General features: G+C 37.9%; 1 protein-coding gene across 2 annotated transcripts in view; it reads left to right on the top strand.

Moving 5' to 3' along the window:
* Nucleotides 1-19,121, top strand: part of Cv-c (crossveinless c) — a 207,842-nt gene that overhangs the window by 76,373 nt on the left and 112,348 nt on the right. For both annotated transcript variants that reach the window (XM_071786013.1, XM_071786022.1), the window contains exon 8: nucleotides 3,766-3,808. In XM_071786013.1, coding sequence (XP_071642114.1) covers nucleotides 3,766-3,808 — 43 coding nt within the window. The remainder of the gene's footprint in view (nucleotides 1-3,765; nucleotides 3,809-19,121) is intronic.

The raw sequence follows: 19,121 nt of genomic DNA, 5'->3' as shown, positions 1-19,121 counted from the left end.
CCGTATCGTTTGACGTCAAGTCGCCGGTCTGAATATCTCGCGTCTCTTAAATATCGATAGTTAACTCGAGCATGACTCGTGGAGCAAGAGGCCGGGCGCTTAACATCGGGTATCGTCCTAGACGGCGACGGCGGGCATTAATCGCGCGGCAGCGAAGCGTGTACGGCGCTATCGGTATCGAGATTACCCGACACGGTATCGCAGATATACGCTCCCCCGTCTTCGCGGTTGCGTTCGACGATCCGCCGTTCACGGACAGCTATTAGTCTCTGCCCACGTGGTTTGCGTACGTCGTTCGACACGTTAGCCTACCGCGTCTCTTGTATCCCTCGCCTGCGGCTCGTGTGGGCCACGAAGAGTGTCGTAAGAATGACATTTCGTTGCGGCGATGAGCCTCGCGAGTACCTTTCTTCGACAAGAATACCCACCTGTTTCACAGAAGATGGGAATTTCTTGCAAATCGGCAAGAATCGCTTTCCCGTGAGAACTGGTCGGTCCAATCTACTACGGATGCATCATTAAACTTTATGCATCGTCGATCCGTTATGATTAATTGTTCTGAGAAATAATTAATCTTCGTAATTTGCGTAGATAGTTACGATAAGAGAGATTATTGACAAGTTCTAGCATAGGAGATCGAAACATGAATCAGTGGATAATTACTTGGATTATATGAACGAAGATTGAATGTAACATTAATCTTGTTAACTTAATGTTTATGCGATATATTTAGATTTTTTGACTGAAGAGGAAATTATTAGGAAATTAATTTGTACATGAATATGCCATAGATTGCTACTAATTAGTTATTGGTGATTTAACAATATATTATTATATTATTGTGTATTATTAGTAAAATAATTTTATTGTCCAATCTTCTGATATTGCAAGATATGCATACCAATTTTTGATTTAGCCCATTTATGAGTGCGATTTCCGTACAATGATATTTCATAAGAGAACGCAGTTTCTGTGTTGAATTTTAATTTGCGTTTAATTATTCCAACATACATCTCTTTTATAAAATTCCTGTGAATATTTCGCGTCAATATAGTATAACATCAGGAGTTCCAGCGCTGTTCGCTCTGTTAAAAGGTACCAGCGCGGCAATTAACCGTTATTCACAATTAAGAGTCATGCTAAACGGTCGAGCAACTAAATAGGTCGCATTTATTGTTTTCTCGAGCAGCGTTCTCCAACATTCTTCTTTAGTGTCGTCTCAAGCGTGTCGCTCTCTATGCGCGCGAAACATCCAGTGAACTTAGGGAATTCGTTTCGTGCCCGAAAATCGTGCAAGGTCAGTCTTTGACGGTAAAAGCGGTGCTTCGCATGGATGCACTTGGTGCCGGGAGAGTCGATACTTCATTTACTTAAAATATTTTCGGTGCGACCGACGACGACGGTGCTTTGATCGCCCAAGTCCAGCTGCTACATTTCGCATTCCGTGAGCGAGCCCGGCCGCAACTTTGACCTTTGGCATGCCCGAATGTACGCCCGCTGCTCCGGCGCGGCGTTTATCTCCGCAGTTTTCGTAGGACGGTGGCCGCGTATGCAAATTATATCAATGAAGTGTCAGTACACGGGGAGATTCGCGCTCGAGTGAGCATGTTGCCTCGGTAAACACCCATTGCACGAGAGCGCGCGCGGAAGTCGCGCGTGAACACCCGGTACCGGATTGCCTGTGTTGAGCGATCAAAGCTAATGGGGCAGCCAGCCGTGGTGGCGTATTAATCGGTTGGTATCCCTCGGACCTCGAATATAGCCACACCGTGTGGTCTATCACATACGCATGCACGAAGGCCACGATGGAAAACTCGGGCTTTCGTCAGATCAACTGCTTTAAACGAGCAACTCTCTTCTCTCTCGTTCTCTCTCTCTCTCTCTGACTCTCTGTCTCTCTGTCTTTTTTTGTATCTCGGAAATCGCAAGTGACATACAATTGTTCTTTTTCGAATCAGCATCCGTGACGAATCAAACGTCATGCGAGAAACCTCACGCGTGACGCGTCTTATGTAGTGAAAATTTTAATCGACCGTTAATTCGGTTTCGTAAACGTTATAGAAATCATGTATCTAGCCAGGAGAACAGCGCTGAATATGCAATGGTATTTATTTTAATACTTGAAATGCGCATTTTGATATACATATGCTGCTCATTTTATCCTGAAATTACAAAAATTCACATTACTTGATCTTAAATCTATAACATTTTATTAATATTTTATTTGTACGGATATAGAAGAAGAATAATTTATCTTTTCTTAGAAGATCCTTGGCTGTTATCGTGCTCGTTTTATTGCGATACTATATACAGAAACATTGCAGTATAAAATAGAGATCAGAAATATTTATTTTTAAAACTGCCAAGACTGCAGTGACGCAGCTGCCTTTCGTGCGTTTCTTTTGCAAAATATGCTTCTCGGAATGCAGCGGTTTAAAAACGATACATTCTTTTGAGAATTACGGAGAAATTTTTCGCAAAAGTATTGTGTATCTTTTCTACGTCACGTTGTTTCGCCTCGTATCTTGTTTGTAATCGATGGACAAAGTGATTCGACAGAGTAAACGGGATTCCGAGAAACGATATAACTTTTTGTTTGAGAATTTCGTAGGATCCGCTTTGAAGCCTAGTAAGTCGTAAAAAAGATAGCCACGCCTATTCGGTTTTGCTTGAAAAATATTTGACGGCTGGTCTACGATTTTTAAATATGGCATATACCTAGAGACTTTTATGATCACGTAATGGCGAGGACCCCTTTTTCAAAGTCGCGCCTCACTTCGTCACCCTGCTCATTTTCTGGTCGCGCTTTGTGTGATTTCCATTATGAATCATATTTTAATGAACGTTTTAATAAGCTTTGAAGAATAATGACGCCGCGGAGTAATTGAAATATGAATTAAACGTTTTTCAGAATTGTTATATTATATACTGGTATAAAGCTAATGCTGTAATTCCATCAACTTTTTGACTATTCCCGTAGCTGCTTTGATATATTAATTTTACACTTAGCGATTCCGTGTAGAGGGAATTAATTAATTTTAAAATGCCCTTTTCGATACGAAAACATGGAGTATCGCATGCAAGATCGCGTGTGTATTACGAGGTTAATTACAAACTTCTCACTTTTTTCGTGAATATTGGAAGGATATCGATCGACGACGCATCCGCTCGGTGGAGCACGGTGTAGATAAGGTCACGGTTGTTCGTTGTTTTCGAGGCCGACTGGCTCAATACTGCAAGTGGGTCACGATTCAATGTCGCGTCGATTATTAGTTATCTCTCGTTGCTATGGAAATAATATGAAGTTAGGATCCCCCGACAATGAAGAATAGTCTTTTGTGTATCACTGACTATTATATATCAAACAATTGATAGCTCTATGTAAGACGAAGTTAAACCAGTTCTATGAAAAATTACGTTATCAAGCCACGCCGCTAAATTAATAATTAAATGTCTGATTTGTTACAGTTAGTTCATGTGGAAACTTGAAATGTTTTAAATAGATGTACTTACAGCTCTTTGACGGCTTGTTTCACGCTTAGGTGAAATTGGCTTTACTAATCCACTAACTGATCGTTAAGCGGGCGAGCTAATTCATTTTGAGCGATGCTTTTACCGCGGCAATTCGAAATATACTGTCGCTGCGGTTACCTGAGCGCAGTAAATGCATCGTTCATGCTAAAAACACTCTTTTGACCCTTTGCCCACGGTCTCGTGCAACCACGATGTTTCTCAAACTAATGATGCGTTCTCCGTTGCTTTCAGAGCTTGCAGCAGCCGCGCTCGCAGTCGGAACGACAACTATCAGGTACGTTTCTCCGTTGGCCAGAATAACTATTCTACTTGATCATACGAGCCGGTGAACTCGATGTCGTTTAACAGTAGGTACCGTGTATTTCTTATAACGAACACGGTGAACTTTTAATGGTCATCGGCCGACCTTTCCGAGAAAAACCGATGATTCGATTTCAAGACGATATCGACAATCCGCGTTTACTCGATTACGCGCGCGATTGCACACTCGGTGAATTTAGGAAAAGGATTCTGTGACTCTCCCACGCGAAGCGAGAGTAGAGAGAGAGCCTCCAATTTGTGTAATGTAATTTCTCGCATTCTAGCTGAAACATGAAAATATGAGCTACGATGCGATGTACGATGACATTTATATTTGGCGCTTAAACGAATAACTACACACGAAGTGACATTTGACATTTCGAAATGCTGAAAAATTATTATACATACATACAAATGCAAAAAATTCAATAGAATAATTGAATTCTACACGGGACGCTCAACAAACTTCCGAGAAATTAACTGAACTTATACACTTTATAGAGTTTATATATATTCAATTTGTGAGAAACTCTGTTATCCAAAACGAATGACGGTTATCCTGACACTTCGGTTATTCGGACCACCGCATAAATCACACGTGGCAGAACCGGCATCTCTCCGATCCGCGTCTGATTACATTTGAACGGTGGTTGTCAGCTTACGATCCCAATCTGTCATTAATTTACGCTTCTCGCGTGGGATGCAAATGAGGCCGACACGCACCATAATGAATATTGACATCTTTGATCGGGAACGATCGTGATCGATACCGAACTTCTCGAACAATATCGGTTCGAGAGCATCCGCTAACGAGTTTAGTGCGTAATTAATTTCCCTCATGGGAGTGCAACGCGATTGAACGCAATTTGCGGTGGCGCGCTGGAAACGGCGGAATTTTCACCCTACGATCGCGGTGATACAGGTAATGCGGTGCCTGAAGGTTCATTAGGGGATGCATGCTGCATCCGGCTTGACTTACGCGCGTGTAATACCGCATGCTATTACGTATCCCGCAATTAATTGAAGACACCCGGTGGTGTCGTGACCCCTTGTAATTTTCGCGTAATGATCGTGCCATTATTCTGAGATTTATCTGATTACGCTATTTCGATGAGAACATCTTGAAGCTACACACTAAATGCAAATGGGATACTGCAATTCTTTAATTAATCTCATTAAACAAAATGTATCAAAGTAATCAAAACTTTTTTACGGTCGGATTTATATCTCTCATATTTATATTGAGTGGTAATACAGAATTCAAGATATCATAACTCAAGATAAGAGAGGTATATGTGTGTGATGTAAAAATAGAAAAAGGAAATTTAATTAACTTCTTTGTAGCATTGTAAAAATAATGATAGATGTCGAGAGATTCAACCACATCTTCTGTCGCGCTCTACATGAAAGTTCCTCCATCGCTTCCTGCCTCCTGAAGCGCACGCTGTATTGTGTCGCGAATTTGATCGCGAAAGTTTAATTAATTATCGACGTGAACTAATTGCTTTCTCGCGGCGCGATCTCGTGGCGTGACGTGATTATGACTTCCGGTATAGACACGCCCACGGCTAGAATGGATCTGTGGATGCGCGCCGGCAATGCACTTTCCTTCTCGCCCGCGGCGATCTAATCGGCAACGCGTTAATCGAATAAATCTTACGATAGAAATATAATAGATGAAAAGAAGCGACTCTGCATGTGATGGCTCGCTACAGAGTGGAAAATCAGCAATATTCTGCCGCCTTGAACTAGAAAATTACATGTATGGCGTCGCAAGGGGAATCTATTTATTATCTGGGGTAAAAATACAAGCTCACACCCATATTTTCCCCGACGGCCGGTGAGGAGCTATCGATTTTCTGAGTCGGATGATTATACAATAATTCGGAATTTTATTAAAATCACTAAAGATCAAATATCTGGATTACTAAAATCATAACTTGTCACAAAAATCCAGATGCTTGAACTTTAATTTTGATAAAATTCCGAATTATCAAGAAAAAACGTTTATTTTATATGAACGAAGAAAGAATGTTTATTTTATACGAATAGATATTCGCTTCTCTGCGTTTTATCCTTGATAAGCTTTGTAATGTGACAGCTCATCTCTTTCCCTCATTATTTTATTATCATGTCGCTATAGTTCAAAGCGAGAACGATTTGTTTGTTCCGAGGAATGATATCCTTAAGGGATTCCCTCCGGCGGCTGCGCTGTGCTAAAATTAATCATTCAGGAACAACTCTCGCGCGAATATGGATCGCATTAGTGCCACGCGGATTCGGTGATGGAAGTATAAAAATAAATAGAACAATTCTACAAGCGGATGGCGATGAAAAGAGATACGTTTATTGCTTCTCCATCGACGATTCGAATTAATATCGGCTCGCGCGCGCGTTCGCTTATCGTACTCACTATTTTTTTTACAAGTCAGTTTGTCGAACAAACCGGAAAGATTCGTGCTCAATTTACACGACGGAAAATGATTGGCACAAAATAATTAGAAGCAATAAATTACTTCTTCTTCTTCGTTTTGTTAGAAATTTATAGCCGATGACACCGCGGTGATTCACGATTGGGGTTAACGATCGAGTTTCCCGTTAATGCAAAAACCCTGTCTCTCGCATTTAGATACGGAAATTACATTTTCTGATATTTCCATAAAATATTTATATTTCTCTTCTGTTATAAATCTAGTGACATGAAAAGGAATTTTATAATATGAGAAAGTTTACTCTGTATAATTTTAAATATTATACATATTTATAAATTACTGTTTACACATTTGGGACATCAAACAACAATCCAATGTTTAATTATACTCAAAATAATATTATCGATATATAATCTCTTTCAGTACCATTGGCTATTGAAACAGCGGGAACATTATAATTAATATCAGCTGAATGTTATTCTAATATTATCATAATAGCTTTTGGTTTGCTTTGCATTGTCTATAGAAAGCTATACTAACGCGCGATACGCGATACGTGAATAGGAAGACTGGAAACAAATGACAGTTCGAAAAGCTCATTACAACGATATCAGATTAATCCTTGCCGAGCAAACTGGAACAGCATTCTATAAAACTTTCGTCACAATGTCGTAAAAAAATGGATCGATATTCGAAGCATGATAAAAAAAACTTGTCGGCACAAAAATACCATTTAAATTTCCCCGATATCGTTTCCCGTACACGAATTGTTAAAGCGTCTCGAGTTTCGAACATTTCTTTTTTCAAGTGAACATAACGCTGTTACATCCGAGTATCTGATACCCAGAACACCCGCAGAGCGAATCGTTAAATAAATATCAGTTACGATCGTGCGATAGCCGGATATATTGCAGATCCGAACGGAATCTTCTCTGAATGCGAGTAAAGTGCACCGAGAGCATCCGTAATTTTCGACAATTGATCCTGCGGTTTGCGCGAATTAATCACATCGGCTCTGCGTCGGTGGCACCATCAGGCATTACGCGCAAATCATGTTGGTTGCAGCGCAGGTGATTCGATCGGATCGCGCGGAGAAAAGCGCGGAAAAGAGCGGGTTGCGCGGGACGCTTGCGCCGCGGCGCCGCCGCTGCCGCCGTCGCCGTCGTCGTCGCCGCCGGTAGCTTTCGTTCCGTTCCCCGGTGGAAGTCGTCGCCAGTCGTCGCTATCACGGGCACCGCGGCGTTGGGTCGCAGTTTACGAGGCGGTCTTCCACGCGACTCGCGCGCGCATCTATCGCGCTGTCACACGACTCGTTTCGAGCCGTGTCATCGCGCGCACGCTTCATTAATCGACCACCGAAGCCCGAGGTATATACGAATAATTGTGGCCGACCGCGTCTCTAGGGCGATCTCTTCGATATGAGCGATTATAGGAGAATTTTGAGGGTCATTGGGCTATTTCGGAGCATGCAGCAGATTGATTAATTTTATCGGAATGTATGTACATTCTTTTTTTTATGGGTTTCTTGAAATTTTAATATGAAAAATGATAAGGTGTGTGAGAAAATAATCTGCACGCGAAGTGTTCTAATATTATTTCGTGAGATGAAAATCTTCGATCTTTCTATTTTTATACATTATTATCAGGAATCTTTAGGTGCTCTTAATATAGATTCCGCAGATTTCAGAGGAAAAAAGTGAGAGAAGGATTAAGAGAACGGAACGATATTTTGCAGCAGCAGCCGGCTGCTTCTTGGAAAAGTGTTTTATAATTTTCGGACACCGGTCCGTCAAACTCGTACGCGCGCGCGCGCGCGCTTTCGTGCGGCGTTTGGTATCCGTCATCCATCAGCACGTTGACGTAACACATTAGTATCCCGCAGAGATGTTTAAAAACATTTATAATTGTCAGCGACCAAGTTTTTTCTTGTCTTTAATCCAGTGGTGTAACTTTTTTGCAATAAACGTTCAAAACATGAGCAAATAATAGTTTTTATAATGGTTCTATTTATATTAGAAGTCACGTACTATGATTATGGTTCTACCGGTTTATGATACCACCAAAGAAAATTTAATTACTGAGCCATTAAAAAATTGTAAAAAAATATATCATTAACTTATTTTCAGGCTAAAAAATTAAGGAAATATGAGAGAATTTCGAATTATTAAAATTTTATTTTTCAAATTTGGATTAATATCGTTAAAAGTAATAAACCGATATTTTTGACAAAAACTATGCAGACATAATTGAAAAATAAATCCTATTGAAATAAACTTGGAATTCAAATACAGAATATAAGTTTTTAATTAATTCTATAATTAAAAAATAAATTTTTTGAAATAAAATCTTGGGATTTAAAAAAACTTTTATTAATTTATTTTTAATACACTTTATTATAAAAGAACGTTTTATATGATTTCACGCTATTAAACTCCAGATTGAAGAAAATACAAAAAAAAAAAGAAATTTTGTTCTTCAAAAGTTTCTTCCTGAGCTCGGAGAATTTAACAAGATATAGAGGATGATAAGCTTGCATTATTGAATTAATTAGGTTTGTCAAATATTTCATGGGGATAGCTATCGAAAACAACTAGAATACTTTCTTACGGTATTCAGATTGCGATCAGTTTTCCGTATCGTCTACATTCCTGTCAAGATATCTGCGCATCTGGTAGCACTTCCACGCGTAATTACAGAAACGTGAGATTCGGTTCAGCAGGTCTCCCTTGAGTCTCAGTTCTCACGAGACAGTGCGTAACTGGCCGCCGTAACTTTATGCATTTCGTTATACTATTTTCATCCGATGAAAGTTCCGGCGCTAAAAATACCCGAGGCCCGCGGCGGTCCTCGCCGTGAAATGTCTATCGAAGCGTGACAGCAACATTATTGACAGGCGGAATCCGCGAAATTCGCCGCTGTCGTTGCTCGTACAACGGTCACGCTCCATTTGCGCGCTGGTTCGCCATTTTGTCGCAATTATTCGTGGCGACAAATACTGTCGCTTTCCGTCGCGCGTTTCACGAAATTTGCACAATTTTGCGAAACGAGGCGTGACTGCGATAGCGTGACAAGAACGCAATCGGCTATGTCGTTTTTCATTTAAATGTATTAACGCGCAGTAAATTTTTTGCAAGAGCTTAAATATCCGCGCAGATTGAAGAGACTACATTGGATGACCTCTAAATGTAGGATGACATGGCAAAAGAGAAAAAGGAAGTTTTCACATTGAGCGAGATCTACACGTAAAACAATTTAATTTTTTACCTTCTGTCGTGTCATCGTACATAGTCTCTTCTATATCTACACAGATATTTAAGCTCTCGCAAAAAATTTACTTTCCCTTTATGTAACTTTGTGTTAGTCACGTATGAATTGTCTGACCTGTCGATTTTATTATTGCGGTCGCTCCTATAAAAAGCCGGTAAATGAACGTTAATAATGACCATAATGTCTCTCTTAATTAGTCATTAGATGGCACCTGTCTAAGCCACTTTCATCGCTTTCAACGTGGCAAATAAACGTAAACGTTTCCATACGTAAAAGCTTTCGATCCATTCTATCCATTGATCTTTGGTAGATTGAAGTTTATTCGAGACGACAGGCCGTTTCACGTTGGTCAATGGTTAAGTGATGTTTCGTAACAATACCGAATTAAGATCGATGCCCGATCGTACGAGGAGATAGCTTCCTTATTGTTCGCCCGGGAAGTATTTAATCTCGCCATTAGCTCGGTTCGCTCGAACAACGGCGGGAGAAAGGCGTCTCGGTTTCCTTTCCATGTCGCTGGCTATTGTTGACCCTCGTTGACAAACAGAGAGAAAAGACTGCAACTTATCTAATAGCAGTTTATTTAGCGATCGGCCGGATAAGTGACTTTGACGCATGCAAATCTTGCAGCGGCCGCGATCGCGATTTAGTTGACAAATGGTCGAAACGGCGGCTAAACTCACACGAGCGCGAAATATCGTGCCGTAATTTTTTTATTCAGATCCGATTTCGCTAATTAGCGACTCTGGTATCGCCTGATAAATGACGTTTCGATGAAATCGTGATTATTTTATCCGATCCTTGTATTTTTTACAAAACCTTCAAGCTCTCGAAATAAAGAAAATATTTAAAAGCGTAATTTTTTAAGGATAAATTGATACGCGCATTGAGATTTAGTTTATTAATTACTTATTAGATGATAATTTCTGTATAATTTGTTATTGTGATTAATCTTAAATTCGTAAAATCAATCTTTTTACATTATAATATGATTCTCGTATTTTGCTTTGTAGTTTTCAGCGATTTAATAATCACACTTCTTGCCACTCTATCTAGATGATGCTGCGAACCGCGAAAGGTCATGCTATAAATTTTCCATTTATTTATAAATATACGCTTATCGAGATGCTTATAAATTGCAGATTATGGTATTCCAACAACGCGATAAAGCTGTCTGAATAACGCAAAAACTCTAAAAATGAAGGTGATTAAAATATTAATATGCTTTCGAAGAGTTTATACTACGTCTTCTAAATATTTTTATTCTCATAAGAAAATTTTCTTTAAAAATTTTACAAAATAAAACGTCTTTGTCGGAACGCGAAATCTAGATACGTTCCGTGATTCAGCGACGTAACTGTAAATAATTCGCGTAACAACACGTTGACATAATCACATGATTCAGTGGAAGATACGCGGCGATCTGGAGTGCACCAGATGACTGACAGTTCTCAGATGCGCCCGGATGCGTCTCGTGAAATCCGACGCGGATGAGATCGTCGCGTCGGAGACGAGATCGGGAGATGGTTCGCGAGGCCGTCGCAACCTGTTACCGGTGAGGTGTCGTCACTGTAAAGTGCCACAAATCGCTCGTTAAGCATCGTGATTACCGCTTTCCTTCGACAATGTACACACCACCGTGGCTTGCGCAATAAATCTCTCCATCGCACGCCTGGAGAGGTGCTGAGTAACCTTGAAGAGAGGCGCCTTTGTGCGCGCATATGCTCACGCGCTCGTAGCTGCATTTTCACCTATTCACGGTTTCGCGGCTTTCTCTGCAACCGGGACCTGTTAGAACGTTTTTTTTTCGCGGATGCGGAAGATGTCGATGGCTTGGGATCTTACGGGGTGCCCGATTAATTTGCGTGCGCTACGATGACTTTGGAAAAACGTATCGATCGCGTAGCTATCGAACTCGCAGCAACGCGGGAAAGCTCGTTAGCGAAACTCGGAATTTGATTTTACGCGGAGATAACTCGATCTATTTTTTTTTCCCCCGATGGCTTGTGCAAGTCTTTGAAGATGAAAAAGAAAAGTGTTAAAAGTCGCGAACGGAAAATTGCAGCAAAGAAGAGACAAATAATCTTAATTAGATTATTTATGTTAGGAGAAAGGGAGATAGCGCGAGTTGGGAACTTGAATCAGAGAAACTTGCATAAAGGAAACTGGTGAAGTGTGAACCTTTAGCAGGCAGCAGAGACGGATAATATCTTTTACCTGAAAGCCTGGAATTAATGACTTTTAGGTCTTTGAGAAAGAATATTATCAAACCAGAAGATGAGAGGATAAGTTTGCAAAATTTCTAAGTACACTTGAAAATTTTCATCTTGCTTGAAGCTTAAGTTTCACCGGTTTTCATAGAAATTTATCGCCGTGTGTCAAATTAAGATTAAAGCTGCGCATGTTAATGAACATCGCGGTTGTCGCGTTGACACAGATTTCTCTCTGGGTTAGAAATAATTTAAAGTTTCCTATTTTGTCGTAAACTTGGAATTTCGAAAATTAGGATTTACGGTGTTGATGGTGACGAAAATTTCAGAAGGAAACAGCGTTCTCATTTATGTCAATGCACATCTTTTTCCTCAACAATTAAAGAGTCGGCGCATCGCTTTCTTCGACTTCATAAAATGCCGACTGAAAGTTATCGATCATTAGACGATCGGGAAAGAAAAAAATTTTTACTACGTGCAATATAACTTGTTTTTGTCCGTCGAAATGACCGATTCTTGCTTCGAGCGAATGCTTCCGCGTGTCTCTCAGGACAGTTAGGACGCAAGATCTCGTTTTAATTGCGTATCTAGTGAACAGGAAACTTAAATTAAATTGAGAATATGGCTATAATGAACGATAATGATCGCATTCAAAGCAACTCTTTCATCTTTACTAAAATTTCCGACAGAAAATCCTATATGTCCTTTTTATATTTATATCGAATCCTAAAATTTAATTTAAAGCTTAATGCTTGTGTTTAGGATTGATTTTTAGTCTCGTTAGCCTTCTCTAAATAATTTTCAATTGATTTATGTTTTCCAACTCTTGTCAATATGGTAACTTTTTTATCTTTGTCGCACCTTTACTGTATTTCGAGATTTTAATATAGTTTTTACATATTCCGTCGACAAATAATATCAATACACGTCGGAAGTCAATGTCTGGCAATACTCGTCTATATTCATTTTCTCTTATCGATTCACGTGTCAAGGGGAAAAAGATATTTTAAGCTTCAACTCTCAATATTCTATTAGATTCTCCAACTGCTTTGTTCACGAGTTTTCCATAATGAATATGTCTGCTGCATGTTCTTCTATGACAATTTTCTCATTCGATATCTCTTTTTACATACATTTTTATTATATAAAAATGATTTGTTCTGCCATCTTTGCCATGTTAATTACGATATAATAAGCAAAGTGGTTATAATTTTTTTATTTTGTTTTCAAATTTTATATTTATTAAGAGATCGGATGTGCCAAATGCAATTATTTAATATAATTGATTAATATTGTTATACGAATTTAAAAGAAATTAATTTAAAAACCCTTAAACTTTTCTCTTATAATCGCTTTGTCAATTCAAAATGTAAATATCATTTAGATCCAACAAGAGAATACGGGATTATTTGAAGCGAAATGCGACACGGTTTTCGGTTGAAGAAGAACTCGTAATCGATACTTGCAGTTTCGATGCAACGCAGAACATGTTTCCTTGAAGTGTGAACGTCTTCGGGCGAAACTTCGATATTCCTCAAGAACAGCGAGAAGATTATACTGGTATCCGAAGAGAATTTAATTAAATGGCAGAGGTCAATCGACGGCCGGCAGCTATCAAGCTCAGTTGGTCTCTGCCTCTCTCAACAAAATATAGGATCACCTGCTGGACATGCGATGGAGTCTCTTCGAGATCGAGAATTGTACCGGATCATTTAATCGTTCGGTCGACGTAAGTTCTCAGAATCGTTTCGCATTAACCGTACAAACTTTATATCTCCTTATTTCTCTAAACGAGCGGTTGTCACGAATAAAAGTCTTTTTCGCGGGAGAACGGACAAGATTATTTCCCAGTATTCTGAGAAAATCTACGAGATGAATTCATGAAACGGAAATAATTAAGTGGAGAAATAAATCAGAAGTATTGGACAGAGCAATTGGGAAGAATTTTTAAAGCAATGGCTAATAAATTGATTTAATTAAAGCCAATTTATTTCATCGGAAAAATGTTTTTTTCTGACAAAAATCAAAGAGGGATACTCTTGTTAGCCTCCAAAGTAAAGAATCATGACACAGTAGCTTTGTGCTACGATACATTAGTTTATCTCGTTGACTTCCGGAAGGGATTCATATCGACGGTGTGACAAATAATCGTCTTCCGAACACATGCACAGTTGATGGCAACATGTGGTACGGCTTGCAGCAAAACTAGAAGTCGCTCTCGATTTTCTCATGCTTTTTGCCGTGAAAATATATACGTTCTTCCAATCTAAAGTTGTGATCTTTGAGAGAAGATATATTATTTTACATGCAAAGTCTTAAGGCATAAGACAGATATAAAATACAATATTTTGAAGCTATTTATTCTGAATGAAGATATGAGATAAAATTATATATAGAAGTTATATAGAAGTATTTTGACCGAAAGAGAATATTTTTCGCACCAAGGAAATATTAAACGGGACTTCAATAATGACGGGGTACCTTTTGCAAGAAGAAGAAACATGCCGCACGGTTCAAATTTGGATAAATTGTTCATTGGATTAACGCGACTTAACGCTACATATACGTGAAATAGAAACGGGAATTAGTTTTTAATGCTAGGCATGTCGAGTGAGGATTGCCGAGACAGCACTACAACGAGTTCCGGTAACATCGATCAGACCAGAAACACCGGTGGTAGAAGAATGTCGCACTTTAAGGAGTACAAGTTCTTCCGCAGTTTCAGCGCGAAAGTCGAGAACTGGCCGATGCGCAAGGCGGAAGCGCTATGGCGACGAATGCGCGAGCGGAAAATCGCAGGTAAGCGTTTCGTTGTTAGAAAGACACATTTCTTAAAATTACAAAGCAACGGTTGACGATAAAAACAATTTGGGGATACAGATTATTGGAGATAAATAAAAGAATATATTTACTTGCGTATAAAATAAATCGATAAGAAAAAAAGTTTTATCACTTTCAATTTTATTAGTGCAGCTTGCAATTTTACATTTTCTCCGTATGAAAATATTTCTTCTGTTTATAAGTCGCTGTATGTAATTTTTTCATATTATATTTTCTTAAAAGCGATTTTTGTTCTCAAATAATTATTTTTCATTCTTATGTATAGACTATTCGTCAATATATAGTTCATCTCCTTTTCATTATCTAGCGTACGTTAATATTAGACAATCACAAGTGATAAAAATGTAGAGGACAGGCGATTCTGTTACAGACGTAAAAATACGGCTTGGTCGAGCGTGATAGGTAGTTTTCGCAAATTGTCAGTTATAATTGATAGATGCTTGTCACCTCAAAAGTGACACACGTCGGCAGTCCCAATAAAACTCATATTCGCGTGTCAGATGATAATGATATAATGGTGCGAGATCTATATCAGTCCTGGATCTGTTTTACTTCGATCATTCATTTATTTGTTATGTATATCACGTGATTTTCGTGAAATTGTATAAATCTGACATTTCTATTTTCGAAGTTCCGGTTCATTGGATATTTTCTAGAGAAAATGTCACATGAAAATTGCATTTCCGCTTTCAACATTCGTGTTATTTATAGCAATCAACGATACGTATTTTTAACTAAATTTAACGCTGAGGTTTTCACGCGATAAACGTGAAACATACATTATTGACTGAATCTTCCGCATGCGTTGACGTATCATTGGTTAGCCGTTATCTCGTTCATGACAATTTTGCAGCCGTCAAAAACATTTTGCACGCGGTCTCAGATGCCACCTGCTTCAAAGCAATTGAGTATCGTTCCGGCAAGTCATAAAGACAGCCCGTGTTTTCTTTCCGATTTCCGAGAACGATCCCGTGGAAATTTCGTTTACCGCTGAAACAACAGCTGGTGAAAAGCAACATCTCGAGTGACCGGCTGGAACATGCTCGTATGCGAAGAGATATCTTTATGCGTCGTAAAACTAGCGTTAAACGGCATGACACGTGTCACGAAAACACCACAAGCCTCAAAGATATATGATATATAAGCGGATTTATATATAGTAAATAGAACCTGTCTCAATATATCATAGGCTTAATCTTCCTCGCGCTTCTATTTTTTCCGTTTTCTTTGTATGAAGTAACTTAACATTAAATGTTAAGAAAATTATGTCATTATAAAAATTTTTCTTTACAATGCTTTACAAATTTACTTCATATTTGTAGTCATATGTTTCGGCTGAAGAACTCGACTGAAACCAATCTTGAGACACGTATTTAACAAATACATTTTGAGAGTCAATTTAATATTTGTTTCATCATATCTACAATCGCAACTTGATTAAAGAACTTAGATGAAGTTTAAAACAAAAGTTTGAGTTTTGATTCTCGTGATGCAATATTTGTTCTAAGAGCAATAAAATTACATGATTTTAATAAGTTAAAAAAAATAAGATTAAACTGTGACACATTCTTTGACAAAATAATCTGACTTTCTTGATTTGTTTAAAAAATCATAATCCTTCACCACTCTCAAGTTATCTTTAAAAAAAAAGCAAACAATTTGTATATAACAATTAAAGTTTGCTATTAGTAAATAACATACATTAAATATAATATATGTATCAAGCAGATTTTTTTCAAAATTTTTGCAATTACATGGTATTCATTGTTCGGCATATAGTTATTTCGAACATATAACATTGAATATTTTGTGATAACGATATTGGTCAGCGTACGGTCAATAGGGAAATCAATCGGTTTTCCGAATAAACATTCTTAGTTCAAGTATTACGGAACACCTTTTTCTGCGAGAATAACTGGGTCAATTTAAGTCGAACATTCTGGCAGTCGGTTGGGATTGCGCAACATATCAGATTTAATTATTCTTTGACAATATTCAATGCCTCGCTGGCTTTCGCGATAGCAGGTGCATTTTAACAAAAGCTTTGGCTGACTCTCGTTTAATTGGAAAATATCGGCTGTCCGTGTATGGCATGTTTTCTCATGTCAATAAAATTAATAAATAAGGAGAGGATCGCATACGTTGTTCATGACAATCTCATGATCGTTTATTGCTACAAAATTGCGAGCAATATGTGCCATCGATGAGAGAATAATTACTATACGACTCGTTCTATGGTTAAACAAATCGGCGTATTAAACACTTCTTTATTGACTTGTTCGATCGCCAGTGAGATTTTGTTGCGGCGAACAGTGAAAGGCAAAGTATTTTACGTGCAATTATCGCGCACGATAAATCGTGGATTTCAATCGACCCAGAAAGTATTTCGCGGGGCTGCGATAATTACGGGTTGTCGCGATGAAATGTGTGCCTCCACGAAACAATAGGACTCTTTCGTAATGCACAAACGTAACGCTGAACGATTCGAATCGAGAAGACCACCAAAGCGGCGGAATATAAAAAACGAATACGTTATTTCTCGGAATTTATTAAGAAATAAGGTGTCGATGTAATTCAATACTTATAAAAAATAAGCAAGACATTTGCTCTACAAAAGTTAAAAGTATAAATGTGCAACAGCAAAACGATTTATTTAATTATTATTAAATAACTGTCTCGGATACGTATTGATTCTGGATGAACGCAATATTATAGTATCGGATAGTAGTAATTTAAATATTACGGATTTAGTTAATATTATTGCTAATTTGAAAATATTAAAAATATTGAAAACTATGTAAAATTTTTTTATCTGTATATCTTTGCGGTTATTGAGTGGGGTGGTAGGTAAATATTTATTCGACGAAAGCTGTAATATTTTTTTATTACTACCGCAAAATGAAACTAATTTTCGCTTTTATTAACTCAGCTTATTTTTTTTTTTTTTATACTCGCGCTTACATTTTCAACTAAACTGACGATTTTAAATAATTCGGGACACGTGCGTATTAAAATGGATTTACAAAATATTAATAAATTCTATTACTGAAGTTTATACATTATACGTTATTTATACTTTCGTGTGTATATATTCTTTAGAATTTCTATTTTAACATATATTTTTAGATTTCCATATATATTAATAACTTTGTGTGCGTTCATGTTATTCTAATGCGCGACATGTAATTCTATGAATACATAAGTGCTCGAGTTTATTTTCAACTTATGTTTGGCGCACTAAATTCCGGGTTATAAATTCGCCTGTAACATTTTTTTGACGTTCTAAAATCCCATAAAAACGGGGAACAGAGTCTTTCTTTGCTGAAAACATACCGTGCGGTGTTTTCATTTTGTTGAAGTTCATCTTTCGGTGAAATCCTTTCTGGTTGCCCTAGGTTTCAGTTTCGAGGGGGATCAAAGGGATTATGTCGCGAGATCCTGCAAAAGCGGTAGAAACGCATTACGCGGTTAAAACTGCTTTATACTAATCCTCATATAGCTCCTATCTGCTTAACTTGAAAAAACTTTTATCCCCCGTCGTGAAAACGAGAAAGACGCAATCCGTCGATAAAACGGCTTCGAGGAAAGTTTCTTCCTTTCAATTTCAATTGACATATTTAAGAAGGAAAGAAGATATAGTGATTGTTATTATTGGGATTAAGCAAAACAGGTTTTTAAATTAATTCTTACCAACACGCGAACTTTTATTCCTTCTTTCTTTCTTGTTTCTTGTGCAACATCTCGCATTTCGACGGTAGCATTTATGAAAATTTACGTAAAACATCTTGTTTATTTACAAATTTTCAGAATATTTCTCGGTTTGTCGGATTTACGCGAAATGCGCAATAATTTCGAGTGCAATCTGTGCGTTACCGTTGCGCGAAAGTTGTTAATGATGTTTCACGGAATAGCGCTTTGGCTGAACTTTCGGTGCAAGCTGCATCCGCTTTTCTACTTTAATAAACAATGATGATAAACTTGGCGTAATGTAGATGTTGTTCAGCTCCGTCATACATAACTACTCATTACTAAAATAATTATTTTGTTAGACGTATGATATGCGGTTTCAATTAGATCCGACTTATATTTGCATGCCTATGTCATGTTAAACAACTCTATCTATCGCGTTTACATCGTGGCATTTCTGCGCGTTTGTATCAGATTTTTATTTTGATTGGAAATACGAGATGAGTGTAATAAGATTAATAGCAATACAATGGGACGAGCGCTTTATTGCGCGAGCAACCTTTTATTTGAAATGACCTTTTATTGTTGAACATTGACCACAATTCACATATCGTTTATCAAAACCGTGAAACGTGCGAATATTAGCGAGAATTATAGAAAATATTAGCGAATATTATACCGCGATTTGTATCGTTTATCAAAACTGCAAAAAGTGCAAATACTAATTGTATTATTACATCAACCATATAATACATACATAGTTTATGAAAAAAAGGTTATTGAGAAAGCTAAATAAAATAAAACGAAGATTTAATCAAAGTTAAATTAACAATCGAATATTTTAGATATT

This window comes from Temnothorax longispinosus, chromosome 1 (genome assembly GCF_030848805.1).
Source record: "Temnothorax longispinosus isolate EJ_2023e chromosome 1, Tlon_JGU_v1, whole genome shotgun sequence".
Taxonomy (NCBI): domain Eukaryota; kingdom Metazoa; phylum Arthropoda; class Insecta; order Hymenoptera; family Formicidae; genus Temnothorax; species Temnothorax longispinosus.
This window is presented reverse-complemented; position numbering and strand designations above follow the sequence as displayed.